Consider the following 17,628-nt stretch of genomic DNA (forward strand, 5'->3'; position numbering starts at 1 on the left):
ACAAACTACACCCTTGGTAGAAATTATCAATTCTATGTTTTAAGGGTTTTATATTACAGTACATAAAAATTAAATAATTCTTCCAAGTAAAATTTTACATCGGATAAACGTTAGAAGATTGTGGGACAGGGCTAGGCATGTATGAAGCCCTGGATTCTACCCACTGCACCACACAGACACTGAGGAGGTAAAGACACAGGATCAGACAGTCAGGATCACCCTCCACGGAGCTGAAGGTCAAACTGAAGAGGATGCCCCTCATGCGCTCACAGGCACAAATGTACACCAGGAGCTAAAATGTCTGGTTCTAAGTACAACCCTGCCCCCCTGGCCACTCTCCCCACTCTCCAGAGACCCAAAAGGTGCAGGTCGAGTGCTTGAGCACAAGGGCACAGCTTAAACAGGAGTATTTGCTTCAGTACAACGACCGCAAACCCCAAACCTGACTTACTTGGTTGGACCAATATGCAAGATAAGCAAATGCTTATCCAAATTTCAGACCCACTCCAAAGAACTCACTTTTAGGAGCTGTAGTAGCGGCATTTGGGCCCCTCATCTTCTGGTATTACATTTTCAAAATATACAGGGACCAAAAGGAAAGACATATCCAGGAAGGAAAATTGGACCAAACATTTAACCTCTCCTATTAAGTTTGGCAAGGAGGATGGCTCTATCTTTGCATAAATAAACATTCTATTAATCAAAAAAACAAAATCACTCTCCACTACATATTAACTTTTCAAAAACAAAACCAAACCTCAACAAGCAAAAACTGTGGTTTAAGTTATTTGTTTCTTCTACTCACTTCTGTGCTCCCTGAGACAACAGCTTTGTCCACATTTACCAACAAAGGTTCTTCCATTTGGCATATTCCCAGTGACCACTCCACACATCGATGATGAGCCCAGCACGTGCCTGAAATAAGGAAATGAATAAATTAATAAACACTAAAGGTCCTGATGCAACTTGGGTAAGGTGGCACATGGCTGTGATCCCAGTGCTCAGGGGGCTAATGCAGGAGGAGGCACTCAAGGCCCACAAGGCTATATAGTTATCTGAGTTCCAGGCCAATAAGGACTGTAGAATAAGAATTATCTCAAAAAGAAAACAAATCAAAATGTGTATAGATACAGTGTATCCTTATGTGATTCCATTAAAGTAGCTTTTCTAACACTGGCCATGACTGAGACTCACAGGTGAGTCCTATTTGGGAACCTTTCAGGAATGAAAATCAAAGGGCAGAAATGAGACTACTAAATCATTATGTTTTGTCCTGCAGCCCAGTAAGATTTGCTTTAATAAGCTTTCTAGGTGTTTCTGATGTAAACTAAGTTCGGGAATTATTGAATTAGTAAGTATTCCTTCCGTAAATAAATTTCACTTAGTAATTTTATTTAAACACTATTCTATTTATATAAAATGAAATTATTATTTAAGTTAGTGATATGGGGGGGGGGGGATTTAACAACATCTACACTTCTATACCATGCAAGAACACCCATCTGTTTAAATTCTCCATTGCCCAGGACCTCTGGCCTACCATCAACCATCAGTTCAATTGCAACAAATAACTTGATTCCCGACAGCACCATATCCTGAAGACTGTACTCACTGTTAAAGTAACACCACTCCAGGCAAAACCCTGCACTCCCACTAGTAAAAGGCCTTGCCTAAAATGCTCCTTAATTTTTCACATAGCCCTTTAAAGTTTTCTCTTAATTATGACACTTTCTGTAACTGTCCTACTTGCATGATTCTACTTATTTCTAGAATGTACTATTGAATAAGCGCTTCCAGAATCAAGCAGAAGCTATATTACTGAAGAGAGGTCCCTACCTGTGGAATCAAATAAGGCTTGGACATCAATGGCATCTGGAAGGCCAACCAGACTGAGTTCATCCCATAACTTGCCAGCCTGATCCTCAGATGGTGTCTGAGTGCTTACACTTACACAGGAAACTACATTCTGCTGGGGAGACCGTTCTCTAAAAAGAAGATTAAGTAAGATAAAAACTGTGAATGGATAGCTAGAAAAATCATTTCATTTTATAACAATGAGTACAAGGTGTGTTAAATCAGATTTAATTACCAGATTACAGCCACAAAAATTTCAAGAATTCATCTGATCTTATTCACAATATTAAACTAGATGTTACACTATTTCATGTAAGCAACAGTTAACAAAGTATCTCCTGATCATAGGAAATACAACAATTGTAGTTATAAATTCATTTTTCCATTCTTTAATATATATTTTAGAACAAACTCATTCTATCCAGGAACCATGTTTTAAAATATATAATGTTAAGGGTTTTTTTTTTTCAGTTTTACATATGAAGCATATGAGAAATTTTTAACGTGTATTATCTTATCTTATCACAGAAGTGCAGGTAACTTAATATGCAAACAGACTATTTCCCAGGGAAAATGAAAACCTATTTGAGTTTGTATAAAGGGAGGGAAAGGAAGTGGACGTGTGAGCTGTAGCTTTCTCAGGGTCCCCATGACCAGTGTCAACAGCTGGTCTGTGGCATGATGCTGAATTAATCTCAAGACTGTGCCTCGCAAATTAAAAGCAAAACAAACACTAAAGGCCTGGGGAATAAGAAAAATAGCACAAAAGATAAAAGTGAAAAAGAATGTTGAATGAAATGTTTATCACATGGTAGATTTGGGGCCTGGTGAATCCTAACACTGCAGCTATTACTTAAGATCATTTTGTAAAAATAATTCTTATATCCAATACTAAATATGGAAAATAAAATAATTACCACTAAAACTTCCTTCCTCCTAATAATGCAATGTTTAAGCTCATGGACTTTTACATTAAATCACACTTGATAAAGGTCAAAGCACACTAAACTTCTGTATGATGAATATTTATCATGAGTCCTATTAAGAGAAAATCAGCATAAAAACCAAAATACTAATCTTTTTCTACCCGAAATTACTAGAAGAAAAAAAGTATTGGCATAGTTCAACAAGTACATTTAATCACCAAACATATTAAAAATAACTGGTAATTTCAGCTTACCATTAGAAATGCATTAAAAGGTTACAAATTCTCATTTTTATAAATGCATACAGGAAATTCTTTCCTCTCTCCACTTTTACAAATACACTTTTCATTGCTATCATTATTTTATTGGAAGAAAGAAAGGCTAATACTACACTGTGTTCAGCATGTTTTAATGGCAAGAGAAATATAAAAAACAAACAAACAAACAAACAAACAAATAAATAAATCAGTGAGGTGAACAACCAGTCTATTACTAATCAGTTCCTAACCAAAAGCTTAGTGAAATTCAGCATTCCAGTATTTTACGTATACCAGATGTCAGTGTTACCTCTAAGGGTGGCCACAGTCAGGTTTAGTAAAGACATCAAGCCAGCCAGGTGAGAGATGGCTCAGCAGGTAGAGGCACTCTTCCAGAGGACCTGAGTTCAGTTCCCATCACCAGGCATCTCACAGCTGCCTATGACTTACCAGATAACCTAACCTCTGCACTCCAGGCTGAGGCACACATATAGACACTTAAATAAAGATAGTAATTATTTAAAAAGAAACCAACTGAAATATTCAAAATTTCAAGCTAGGAAAGATTAAAAGAACCCTTAATTAAATTAAGTAAGGCCATGCTAAAAACTACTTTTATCAAATATGCTTAAAGCCAGGAGCAGGGACCAACATATTTAATCCCAGCACAAAGGCAGGTGGATCTCTGAGTTTGAGGGCAGCCTAATCTACACAAAGTTCCAGACAAGCCTGCGCTCCACAATAAGACACCCCCCCTCAAAATGAATTGGGTATTATACTTTATTAGTAACATATACTTTGTAAATATTTAAAATCATTGCTAAGCTAAATTAAACCACCTACCCTTACAATATTGCCAAACACTCTCAGTGTATACTAATGAACTTCTTAATTTCATTTAGTATACTTAGTAAGTGCTAACTACATAAACTTTCATTAAGCTACATCTATTTTTATAAAAGTATCCAATCTTGTAAATGTTTTCATTAAAAATTAATGGAAATTCATTTATAAAATAAGTAAATGATGCCCAATTCCATTTCCCACAAAAGAATGTATTATAATTATCATTATTCAAAACAGAACACAGAAATGTAAGATATAGCCTGACCTGCTGACTACTGATAGACACTGTAAGCTTGCTGGACTTTTGGTATATCATATTAACATGTAATGATTGAGGTGATAACAAAAGTAATGTTCTCACATATAACCTAGCTTGAAAGTATAACTATAAATATGATGTTTCTGTTTTCTTAAATCATCTCAACTTCAAATACTTTATGAAAAAAATCTATTTAAAAAAAGGAAAAGAGAAAAAAATCCATGTTATTATTTCACTTTCCACTTTGAATTTTCAAATATTAGTAGCAATTTTAAATGATGACAATAGCACAATAATGTGTTAACCACTTAAATTTCTATAAAAGACAGAGTATTTTTGGCTTTCTTGTGGGGGATGGGGGGAGTATTTCAAGACAGGGTTTCTCTGTGTGACCCTGACTGTCCTAGACTCAATTTGTTGACCAGGCTGGCTTTGAACTCACAGAGATCTGCCTGACTCTGCCTCCCAGAGTGCTGGGATTATAGGTGTGTGGCACCACTCCTGGCTTAAGGATACTCTTGGAAAATTATATCATTACCCTCAAATAATAGAATTAGTTAGGATTCCAAGCTAAATTAATCTTTTAAGTATTTGTTTATTGTATGTATGCCTCAGTATATGTATGCACACCACAAGTGTATGAGAACTTGTGCAAGTCAAAAGAGGGTATTTGGATCCCCTGGAACTAAAATTTTGAGCCACCACATGGTTGCTGGGAGTAGAAGACAGGTGCTCTTTAAAAGCAGGAAGTGCTCTTAAATACCTAACCATACATGCACATGTGTGTGCATGTTAGCATGCCACTAGGAGCTAGAAGAGAGAGTAGGATATGCTGGAGTTCCTTACTGGTGGTAGTGAACCTTTTTTTTAAAATATATTTTATTAATTTATTCATATTACATCTCAATTGTTATCCATCTCTTGTATCTTCCCATTCCTCCCTCCCTCCCATTTTCGCCTTACTTCCCTCCCCTATGACTGTGACTGAGGGGGACCTCCTCCCCCTGTATATGCTCATAGGTTATCAAGTCTCTTCTTGGTAGCCTGCTATCCTTTCTGAGTGCCACTAAGCCTCCCCATCAGGGGGATGTGGTCAAATATGACGCACCAGGATTCATGTGAAAGTCAGTCCCCACTCTCTACTCAACTGTGGAGAATGTCCTGTCCACTGGCTAGATCTGGGTAGGGGTTTGAAGTTTACTGCATGTATTGTCCTTGGCTGGTGCCATAGTTTGAACAGGATCCCTGGGCCCAGATGTGCCCATCATAATGTTCTACTTGTAGGTTTCTAGGACCCTCTGGATCAACAGGAATATCGAATGGCTGAAAAACACTTAAAGAAATGCTCAACGTCTTTAATCATCAGGGAAATGCAAATCAAAACAACTCTGAGATTCCATCTTACACCCATCAGAATGGCTAAGATCAAAAAGTCAAGTGACATCACATACAGGTGAGGATGTGGAGAGAAAGGAACACTCCTTCATTGCTGGTGGGAATGCAAACTAGTACAACCCACTTTGGAAATCTACCTGGCCTTATCTCAGAAAACTGGTAGTGAACCTTTTAACCTGACTACAGAGAACCAAACTCTGATCCTCTGCAAAAAGCAGCAAGTGTTCTTAACTGCTGAGCCATCTCTCCAGCCTCTCAAGCTAAATTAATTTTAACATTTTTTATGAATTACAAAAAGTTTTATTCCTTTAACTATCAATTCCATATATTAAAATAACTTGAATACACAACTGTAAAAGTAAAAGCACATTCCACAAGAGTTTTAGGTAACTACACTGTGTCTATGAGAGAGTGTGTATGTGTATGTGTGTAAACAATTTTTAATATTTAATAGCATATGCTGTGACCAGGATGGAAAAGAAAGAAAAGCAAACAGGAAGGTGACATAATTATATTTTAGTGAGGTTATAGCCCAGTTCAACATTCTCCAAAACATGTACATTTAAGTTGAGAATGAAAAAATGAATGGATGACAAGAGGGATATGAATAGTGCCAAATTCTCGTCTTGGTCCAACGCTGCACTCTTACAAATTAAAGCCAGTAGGCAGAGGAAAAAGAACTACTCCTTTGTGTGTTATCTTCCTTCCATGTGTAAATTCTGTAAGCAGCTTTCTAGTTTATGTTCTCTTTATTACATTTTCTTCCAGAGAAAATTTTGTCACCATACTAATTATGATAACTAACATGGAAAATATAGAAATTGAGAAAACAACTGTTTGCTGGGATAGAGATAAATCAGAAAATGCTGCATGAATGTGTAAAATACAACAACAACAATAATAATAATAATAATAATATTTCAATAGTAACAACTTCAATGTATATTGATAAGATCCAAAGTAAATATGTTAGAAATCATTTGTCCCTGATTTAATTCCAAGGCTGCTTACTTTCTCTGTCCTCTTTGTCTTCGTGGAGCCAAGTTCTGTGTCTTCTCACAGGTCCCGCTGCTGTTGTCATCCATGTCTGTGTTAGACAGTTGATCTTTCCAAGGTAAGATAAGTCCAGGTGTTACTCTGAATTGTTTCAAGTCTCCTTGTCCTAAGGAACTTTTCTCCCCACAATAACAAAAAGCGCAGAGCTGTTCACTGGTAAAAATAAAGTGAGGAAGACATGAAAAGGAAAAGTAACTTTATTTTCCAGACTCTATAGTGATTATACCATGAGAAGTAACATTTATATATTTACAATTCTACTTTTCTATAGCATAACTTATGTTCGGATTTGTTCTTTGCTCACATGGAGATATGTATAACGTGTATGCAGGCTTGCACTGACGTCAGAAAAGGGCACTGACTGTCCTGGAGCTGGAGTTACAGGCAAGAATAAACCACCCAACAGTGGTACTAGGAAGTGAACTGAGGCCCTCTGGAGGAGCAGCAAGGGATCTCACCACTAACCACCTATCTAGCCATTTTGAGGTGGCCTGCTTTATTTATTTATTTGTAATTGTGGTACTGAGGATCAAACACAGAGCTTTACATACATAATACACAAGTGTTCTATCAGGTCCAGGTATGGAGTCTGCTGTGTGAACAGCAGCATGAGTAGGCCACAGGATGCATGTGGAAGCCAGAGGACAAGCTATTGTGCTTTGCTTTCTACCTTCTTTGAGATAGGGTCTCTGGCATTTACCCTAATGTGTAAACTAGGTTAAGTGTCAGCCAGCTTCCAGAGACACTCCTGTCTCCAGCTCGCAGCTCCCATGACGTCACTGAGATTACAGAAGGATGTGCTACAAACACCCATTATGTCAGTTCTAGTGATTCAAGTACTTTATTCACTCAGCCCAAGAAAAACCTAAGTATTAAGTCAAAGAATGCATCTCACATAAAAACAAACAAACAAAAACCCAAAAACCTGCCAGGTGTGGTAGCACGCACCTTACACATCTTTAATCCCAGGCAGGCAGATCTCTATGAGTTTGAGGCCAGCCTAGTCTACAAAGTGAGTCCAGGACAACCAGGACTACAAAAGAAACGCTGTTTTGAAAAAAAGACAAAACAAACCAACAACAATAAAAACAAACAAATAAACAAACAGACAAACTAAGTATTAAATCTGACAGCCATTACCAAGAAGAGACTTGATACCCTCAATCACAGTCATGGGAGAGGGAAGTAAGGGAAAAATGGGAGGGAGGGAGGAATAGGAGGATACAAGGGATGGGACAACAATTGAGATGTAATATGAATAAATTAATAAAATATATTAAAATAATAAATTAAAAAAATTTTTAAATCTGACAGCCATATACCTGGGCATCCTTTATCTATATGTACCACACAGTATGTATGAAGAAAAATAAAGTTTTAGTGAGTTTTTGAGTTGTTAATGGATGGGGGACTTAGGAGACCAGCTGGAAGAAAATAAAGACCTAAGACAGTGAGGCTGGTCTCTATGAGGGTGTTAGAAGACATGTGGCATTATCCAAAGTCTATCTCATCAAGAGTGAGCCATAATGTGAACTAAGAGCTTCAGTTTAAAAGAAATGTAAAAATGTTGATATATTAACTACAACGAAGATAACACACTACTGTACAATACTAAACTACTGTGGACAAACAAGGATGTACAAATAGGAATATTCTGCAGTATCTGTTCAAATCTTCAGTAAAAGCACTATTTTGAAAGTAAAGTCCATTAAATTAAAAAAAAACTAGTATACTTAATAAGAGACCTTCTCTGATAAATATGCATGTATGGATAGATAGACACACACACACACACACACACACACACACACACACACACACACACACACACTCTCTATGGTGAGTAATGGAGAGGGTCTCGCTGTGTAGTATCAAGCCATGGCTGGCCTGAACTCACTATGCAGATTCTGCCTCCTGGTTCTAAGATTAAAGGTGTGTTCACCATGTTTTGCCACATGTACTTGTTTTGTTTTTCAAGACAGGGTTTCTTGGTGTAACCTTGGCTGTCCTGGTCTCGTTTTGTAGACGAGGCTGGCCTCAAATTCACAGATTGCCTGCCTCTGCCTCCCTGAGTGCTGGGATTAAAGGAGTGTGCCACCACATCCAGCTCACATATGTACTTTCCAATAAAGAAAAAAACTATTCAGAAAAAAGATAAAATATTAGGCAGCAAAAACTAATGTATTACAGGCTGGAGAGATGGCTCAGAGGGTAAAAGCACTGATTGTTCTTCCTGAGGTCCTGAGTTCAATTCCCACCAACCACCTGGTGGCTTACAACCATCTATAATGAGATCTGGTGCCCTCTCTGACATGCAGGCACACATGACATGCAGGCACACAGTAGAATACTGTGTAAGTAATAAATAAATTCAAATCATTAAAAAAAAGTAATGTATTATAAATGATCAGAATTATACAGATAGTAATCCTTTAGTCAAAATGCAAATCAAAAGTATATAAAACACAATGATGATAAAACTTTTTAAATATGAAGCTAAAATTCTAATCAAAACAGCAGTTATACACTAACAGAAATTAAAAGTTTATATGTTGATAATTTAAGTTTTCTGCAGAAGAGGTACCCTGAATTTAAATGAGGACACATTAAAAAGAAAGAGACACCAGGTGTGGTAGCGCACACCTGTAATCCCAGCAGTCAGGAGGCAGAGGCAGGTGTATCTTCAAAGCCAGCCTGGCCTGCAAAGTGAGTCTAGGACAGCCAAGGCTACACAGAGAAACCCTGTCTCAAAAAACTGGAAGAGGAGGAAGAGGGGGAAGAAAAGGAGGAAGAAGAAGAGGAAGAAGAGGAGGGGGAAGAAGAAGAGGAGAAGAGGAAAAAGAGAAGGAAAAGGAGGAGGAAGGAGAGGGGGAGGAAGGAGGAGAAAGAAGAAGAAATATTTATATTTGCTAATGACAAAACCTAATGTCTATATTTAAAAATCTAAAAGCTGCACCCAAAAAACTGTTAGAACTGAATAATATTGTCAAGTTACAGGACACAAAATCAAAATATAAAAAACAGTACTACTTCTGTATGCTAATAATAAGCTACTTGATAAGTCAGAAAATAGCCAGGCAGTGGTGGGGCATGCCTTTAATCCCAGCACTCGGGAGGCAGAGACAGGCGGGTCGATGTGAGTTCGAGGCCGACCTGGTCTACAAAGTTAATCCAGGACAGCCAAGGCTACACAGAGAAACCCTGTCTCGAAAAACCAAAAAAAAAAAAGAAAGAAAGAAAAGAAAAAGAAATATCAGAAAATAGCCTCACTTGCAACAGCCAATAAATAAATAATTTTATGTAACTTAAAGCACGTAACAGAACATTTATATGCTTGGAACCACAAATACACAAGAAAAAAAATCTTAACCATAAAAACAAATTTAAAAAGCAAATAGAGCCCACATGCCTGTGATGCTAGCACTCAGAAAGCTGAAACTGGAGGATTAAGTTCCACGCTGGCATGGGCTACACACTGAGAGCCAGAAGCAAGATGGCACAGGGAGGGAGAGGAGACTGAAGCTGAAGACACGGTGTCTGCTAGTGTCAAAGCACAGTGCGAAGGGATCATAAAGCTATGTATCACCAATGGAACAAGAGAGGAATCTGAACCAACACCTGTACTATTGGTCTGTTTGCCACCAATGGCAAGAGTACACAGTGAAGAAACAGGGAGTTGTCAATGATTACCGTTAGGAAAACTGGAGAGCCATATGCAGAAAAATAAATCCCCTGTCTCATACCACACGCAAAATTCAACTCAAAATTTATTGAAGACATCATTATGAGATCAGAAATTTGTAAAACATCCTACTCTTTGTCCCCCCCCTCCCCAAGACAGAGTTTCTATGTCTAGCCCTGGTTGTCCTGGAACTCATCCTCAAACTCAGATTTGCCTGCCCCTGCCTCCCAGGTGCATGTGCCACCCAAAGCCTGGCAATGTTCTACTCTTTTATTCAGAAAATATTTAAACCTCTCGAAATACTGGGGAAAAGTGAAGTAAAACCTGTATAATTCACCTAGATTCACACTGGAATTAAAAATATTCCAAATTACTACAATAATCAGTTGTGTTAATCAGTTTGTACCAACAAAACTGTGTTGGGGGAGAAAACAAAAGCAAAATCCACCTTTATCATTATATTATTTATTTATTTATTTATTTATTTATTTAGTGTGTGCAAGCAAGTGTACACATATCACAGTCAGAAGACACTGTACTGGAGTCAGCTCTTTCCTTTTGACCATGTGGATCCTGAGGATAAAACTCAGGTCATCAAGCTTAGTGGCAAGTGCCTTAATCTTCTGAGCCATCTCACCAGTCAGATTTCTTTTAATTTGTTGTTACAATGTTATTTACTTACTTATTGTGGATGGAGAGAGGGCCTTTCTTAAAGAATAAAGAGGGTAAGATTACAAGTGTGTAGGGGCTGGAGTGATGGCTTAGTGGTTAAGAACACTGACTGCTCTTCCAGAGAACTGGGGTTCAAATCCCAGCGCACAGTCACTCGCAACTGTAACTCCAAGATCTGAAACCCTCACACAGACATGCATGCAGACAAAACACCAGTGCACATAAAATAAAACTGGAAAAAAATTATAAGTATATTAATGTATACATATCAGAAATTCCTTTTTTCAGGTGCTTAGCAACTTTCTAAGATGTGTTTAAGTGTTTTACCTACATGTTACGTATGTCACACACACATGAGTACCTGGGTATCCAGAGGTTAAAATCCACTGGCACTAGAGTCACAGTTTAAGTCACGATGTTGGTGCTAGGCACCAAACCTGGTTCCTCTGAAAGAACTGTTTCTCGTCTCCCCCAAAACTTAATTCTTAGGATGGGTGCTCATAGCCCTTTATTCAGCCAGGGATAACATATGGCTAATGTCAGTATAATAGAACAGCGTCCAAATATACTCCCTGCTCTCCAGTCACCAAAGTCCACAGCATACCCAATTTCTATGCCAACTACATACTAACACAATACAATCCCATCCAGATCCTCAGCCCTGCCTCCCTGTACTTTCTCTACAGTCAACTCATTGCCCTTCCCCTGTCAATCTTCTCTGGTCCAGCTGTCTTCATTGTCTGACCTGATTTTGGCCTCTACACCAACAGAGACCAGGGAGTTTGCAGATTCCTCAGACACAGACCGCTGAAGACTTGAGACTGGCTGTTTGCTGCTATCCACTTCTGCTTCAGCATCCTCTTCCACAGACTGTTCTTTGATTTCTGCTTCATAGTAAACAAGAGGATATAGAGTCATTTTGTGTTCAATAACTGAAGAATTTATCTACAATGAACATATATATAGTATACATATGGTAATGGAAAAGTAAAACAAATGACAACACAAATAGGGAACTCGTGTCAGCTTGTTACTGCAAGGCAATCGTCAGAATTACATAAGCCATGGCTCACTGTGCTTTGAGACCAAAGTACAGTTGATTCAGAGAAGTTTCACACAAGAAATAACTGCCTGGAATCTTATTTTCAGGGTTGTAAAAGCTGATCTATAAAGTAAATGTATTTCAATGTGGTTCCTGTTTTCAGCTTCTTCATGTTTTATCCGTTGGGACTACTAATTTGATACAAATCATCATGCATCCTAGTCACGTGCCATTCTAGAAGCTCCTTGATTCTGCTGACTTTTAAAATCCTCCTCAGGACTTAAACTCCAGAAACTTGATATATATGTTTTAGGAAGTATTACTGTGAGACTTTTGTCTTACTTTGTAAATGTATATGGGTGTTTTGCCTGCATGCATGTATGTGTACCACATGCATGCAGTAACCTTGGAGGCCAGAAGGAGGCGCTGGATCCCCTGGACTGCAGACATCTGGGTGCTGGGAGCTAAACCCAGGCTCTCTGCAAGAGTAACAAGTGTTCTTAACCACTGAGCCATCTCTCCAGCCCCTGTGAGGCTTTTAAAACATCTCTACCCCAACATCACTCTCCTCACTAAACAAAAAAGATATCTACTGTCTTCCATACTGCATCAGCAGAAAAGAGACACTCCTCCTCTACCAATGCCTCTGACACAACTCTACACGCTTAGACAAATCCTTGTTTTCTAATTTGAAAATTACTTAGACCTTTCTACACAGTCCCCAAATGAGCAAACAATCCCATTAGCCATGTCTCAAGTACCAATTTTGATCACCCGGTGGCTATTTAAATATTATATAAAGGGTATTTCTCTTTTTATTTATCTGTCAAGCTATGCCTCACCATATGCTTCTTAAAACTGTTCATGAAGACCAAGTGGTTTGAGTCAGACAAGGTGTCACATACACAGAGGACACTGAGTTCTAACTTAACCTCTGATGCATAGTAAGTTCTGGGACAGCCTGGACAATATACACTTAAGACCTAGGAAAGGGGAATAGGTAGGTAGGTAGGTAGGTAGGAAGGAAGGAAGGAAGGAAGGAAGGAAGGAAGGAATCCATGAATGAATAAAATAATAATCTACTGTCTTTTTGGTTGATTTCTTTTGACTCCCAAATGTAAGTACAGCCCTCTAGCTGAAGAACTTAATTACTATCCAGGTTTCAGCCATCTCCTCTGGGCTTAATAACCTTTAAGCCTACATATACAGCACTAGCTCCTCACCAATATCCCAGATCATACTTCACAACACACTAGACACAGCTGTCCTAACACCTTGAAAGAGGTCTCACTTGAAACTTCAAGTCTCACCTCTCACACCAATACTTCAATTTTATTTCCCTGTTTTTATGAGTATCAACCTAAAGTCAACATAAATTTTAGGAAAGTATTTGGGAGACAAAAATAACTCTGAAAACTTTTAGTTATAAAATAAACTTAGTGACATAAAGCAACAACCAACAGTTTGGGTTTTCATAATTAAAACAGCACTGTACCAAGTCAGGAGTGATGGCACACACCTTTAATCTCAGCAATTGGGAGGCAAAGGCAGGCAGATCTGTGAATTCAAGGGCATCCTGGTCTACAAAGAAAGTTCCAGGACAGCCCGGGCTACAAAGGGAAATCCCATCTTGAGGTGGGGGGCAGTAAGGAACACTGACATTTTAATAATGGAAATAGAAAAATATTGGCCATTGTTTGTGAGACTTATCAATTAAGATATCCTAATTACCCTACAGACAATTTTCATATAAAATACTTAGCATCAAATCAACAGTTTATATTTATATCAAATATAAAGACTAAAAATACAATGATTATCATCAAATTATAAATTGCTACATGATTAATGAATATGACTAGATGTATACATCACAAATGAGAGAAAATACATTCGCCTGCAAATAAGTAAGTAGATCCAAAGAATGTAAAGAGCTTGGAGATATACAAGATAAAGCACAAACCCCTATCCAAACAAAAAATACCAATGTGCGCGTCCTTCAAGTTTTAAGTGGGTATATAACTCCACTAACCAGAGGCCATATACATAGTTAAACAGAGCAGAGTCACAAGACAGGAAGCAACTGTGCCATTTCTTCACCGCATAAAACAAAGGATTTGCACTTGCTAAAATAATGTTTCTCTTTCCAAAGCAGACCTAACAGCTAACCTAAGCCACAAAGCTGCCGCCGGTAAGATCAATGTTCCAAGAGCAAACAAATAATGAGGATGGATGAAGTCAGGGTTCATAAGCAACCACATAGACAGCAATGCAATCTCAGACACAGCCTTCCATGGGCAAAATACTACATGAGGGTCAGGTGAGACATCTAGGTGGGTAAAAGCCTTGATATGCAAGCCTGATAACCTGAGTTCAATCCCAGAGCCCATATAAAGATGGAGAGAGAAAACAGACTCTACAAAGTTATCCTCTGGTCTCTCTACAGGAGACTACTATGGCACTGGGGAGGAAGAGTGGGAGGAAAAGGAGGCAGAGAAAAGGAGGGAGGATCAGTTTTTCATACTATATGTGAGAAATTTACTTTTATATAACCAACTGCTATACATTTTCTAGCACAAGTTCAATTCACACTCAAGTTACCACAGACATTACTATCAGGAATAGGGAACTAGCATGACAAAAAAAACTTTTTAAAAAATTTAAGTGGCTTGTTTATCAGGTGATGAGACACTAATGATAGGATTTTAAAATGAAAGTAGCTGATCCTTTTTATGCTGTTACCAATCTCTGATGTGCCGAGAACCTGAAGAAGCAACTTAGAAAGCAAACAGTAACCACAAAGCCTACAGCTTTAGGGAGATCCCTAGAAGTCAGAAGTTACTTCTGTTGCCCTGCTCTCTTCTGTTTCCCCAAGCAGAGAAAGGAATCCCATTCTGTTAGCAACTCCACCTGTTCTTTTATATGCAAAGTAGTAGACAAGGACATCTATAAAATGGCTTTATGGAAGCACTTAATTTCTACTCAGTGGGCCATCAAAAACCTGTGGGGTGTATTTACTGTACTACTGTTCACAGTGGGTGCAAGAGGTAAGGCTGAGAGAAGTGTACACACAAAAGAGACCAGTGTGGCTTCGAACTCACAAGGCTCCACCTGCCTCTGACTCCCTGAGTGCTGAGATTACAAGCATGTGCCACCATGGCGCCAGCACCGGGCTTTCAGGATCAGCTCTAATCAACAATGAATGCAGTAACAAAGCTAGCTCTGCGTGTTCTCTTTCTCAGTCCAGTGGCTCTATCCAGCATCCTAATGTGGACTTGCTTAAAAATAAATAAATAAAAGTTTAAAAACCTTAAGAACTGCTAAAAGCAGGTGCTTTTATTTCTGGTCTAGATTTGTCTGGTTTGACTTTTCATTCTTAATCAGTAATATTGTAAATGCTTCCTAGAAGCAAAAGTTCCAACCACAAAATACTAGGAACCAGTAAATTTACTAGTCTATCTTACATTCTTCATATGGTAGAGTAAGTTACGATCTTAGTGTCCATCCCACTTAAGGCAGAAAATTATACCCTCTATGACCCTCCCTCTTTTCCTAGTCCTACTCTTCAAAACTTGTCAAGAGTTTTGGCAGTAAACAGTGAATTGCTGTATTGCTGTAGCTGGGGTGACATCAACTAAAGATCCAACCTGTGATTTCATGCAGAGCACATCTGGATGAGTGACTGTAACACCCAGCAATAACTGATGAGATACTGCAGCCAGCATTTGGTTATCTATAGAATATGCAAAAAATGTGTGCTTAAACACCAGCTGCTGTGGTTCATAAAGAACCAATAAAATAGTACAAGCTCACTTAACAGGCCACTTTTCACTTTTCCTAGGGTTTTACTTGTTTACTTGTTTACATGCAACCCAGTTTGTAGAAGACAGAACTAACAATTTTCATATCTAAACTGAGGTAAGAGAGCAAGGAAGATGGCTCAGTCAGTAAAGTCCTGCTATGGAAAAATTAACACTTGAAGTCAGATCTCCAGAATCCACATAAAAAGCTAAATGTCTTTAAGGCCATCATTTGGGAAGCAGAAATAGGTGGATCCCTAGAGCTCATAGTGAACTGGTGGTCCCCTGACCCAAACTGACCCTGCCTCAAAAAGCAATGTGTAGGGTGTCAGACATAGTGATGCATTGTTTTTAAGCCAGTCTGGTCTACACAGTGAGATCCAGGACAGCCAGGGCTACACAGTGAAAGCAAGTAAACACACCAAGGTAGGGATCAATAGTAAAACACTGGGCATCAACCTCCTATGTATACCATAACCTCCAATGGGCAGCTGTTGCCCATGGATACAATCACTCCTACAACGGTTAGTTTTAATAATCAATTTGACACAACTTATAATCATCTGGAACCAGTCTTGATGAGGACTTGTCTAGATCAGGGTGCCTGTGGAAACGCAGATGGGGGTTGCCATAATTGTTAACTGGCACAGGATTGTGGTGCTGTCTATTGTAGGTAGTAACATTGCCTTGAGAGAAGAAAAATAGCTGAGGGTGGCAGAAAAATGCCTGTACGATGGCCCAGTGGTCCAGAGTGCTTACTGCACCAACACATGGCAACTCACTACCACCTGTAACTCCAGCTGCAGGGATTCAACACCCTCTTCTGACTTCTGTGAGCACCACGCCAGTATATGGTACACAGACACACATGCATCCATACACATAAAAAAATAAATAAATGGATCTTTAAATAAGTAACCACAATCATCATTAAGACAAATATTTGTCTAAAAGAAGAAGAAAGGTGAAAACAAACAAACAAGGATATATTCTCTCTTTGGTCTTGGCTTTGAATATGAGGTGATCCCTGCTTCAATTCTAGCTTTGACTATTCTGAAACAAAGACAGTAACTTGGAATTATAAGTCAAATAAGTCCCCTTCTTCCCTAAGCTGTTCTTTGCCAGGGTGTTTATCTCAGCCACAGAAATGAAACTGGATGCCGCCCAACTTTAAACCTGACCTAAATAAACACAGTCAATTCCACTTGGTGACAAAAAGGTGGAAAGAAGAAAATAAAGGAGCAGCAAGTTAACCACCAAGTGGTTAATTCTCTAGCCACTAGGTGGCACATGTGCCATGTGGCTAGACTACGGAATAACCTAATCCCCAGTAAGGAAGCTTCTAAAAGGCACTTAACTATCTGCCCTTGATGAAACATCGCTGCTTATATGACCTGCATTTTGGGGGAGACACAGAAAAATTACATCTGACCTAAAACTTCATGTAATTATACATCACTGCAATCCTTTAATGCAATGCCTCCACAACCTGTACTTAACCCTCAACAGTTTTAAGACAAGAGACAGTTTAAATCAACAGTGGCTTGAAATCTAATCATCCACAATAAATAGACATCTTTAACTCAGCCAATATGATCATTCGAACTTACTGGACTTTGGTTTGTTCCCAAAATTAAACAGACAAGCCTTCAGATAAAAAATATAATGCATGAATCCAACTGTTAGGCATAAAGTTATTAGGTATGTGTATCTAACTGTTATTCTGGCTATACACATTCATACACTGTCCTCTTGCTTCTCTCACCCACAGGTTATACTCAGGGTTGTTTTTAAAGTTAGGACATATAGAAAAAACACATTTATTGGCTCCTGTGTTTG

General features: G+C 38.5%; 1 protein-coding gene and 1 pseudogene across 1 annotated transcript in view; one reads left to right on the forward strand and one right to left on the reverse strand.

The window, feature by feature from the left end:
* Kmt2c (lysine methyltransferase 2C) overlaps positions 1 to 17,628 on the reverse strand; it is a 220,794-nt gene that overhangs the window by 134,518 nt on the left and 68,648 nt on the right. Inside the window, exons 3-6 of the mRNA XM_051152203.1 lie at positions 11,693 to 11,831; positions 6,549 to 6,746; positions 1,837 to 1,985; positions 806 to 915 (exon numbers count right to left, since the gene is read on the reverse strand). Of these exons, the coding sequence (XP_051008160.1) occupies positions 806 to 915; positions 1,837 to 1,985; positions 6,549 to 6,746; positions 11,693 to 11,831 (596 nt within the window). The remainder of the gene's footprint in view (positions 1 to 805; positions 916 to 1,836; positions 1,986 to 6,548; positions 6,747 to 11,692; positions 11,832 to 17,628) is intronic.
* LOC127194662 (NADH dehydrogenase [ubiquinone] 1 beta subcomplex subunit 4-like) lies at positions 298 to 685 on the forward strand (annotated as a pseudogene).

This window comes from Acomys russatus, chromosome 10 (assembly GCF_903995435.1).
Source record: "Acomys russatus chromosome 10, mAcoRus1.1, whole genome shotgun sequence".
Lineage (NCBI taxonomy): Eukaryota > Metazoa > Chordata > Mammalia > Rodentia > Muridae > Acomys > Acomys russatus.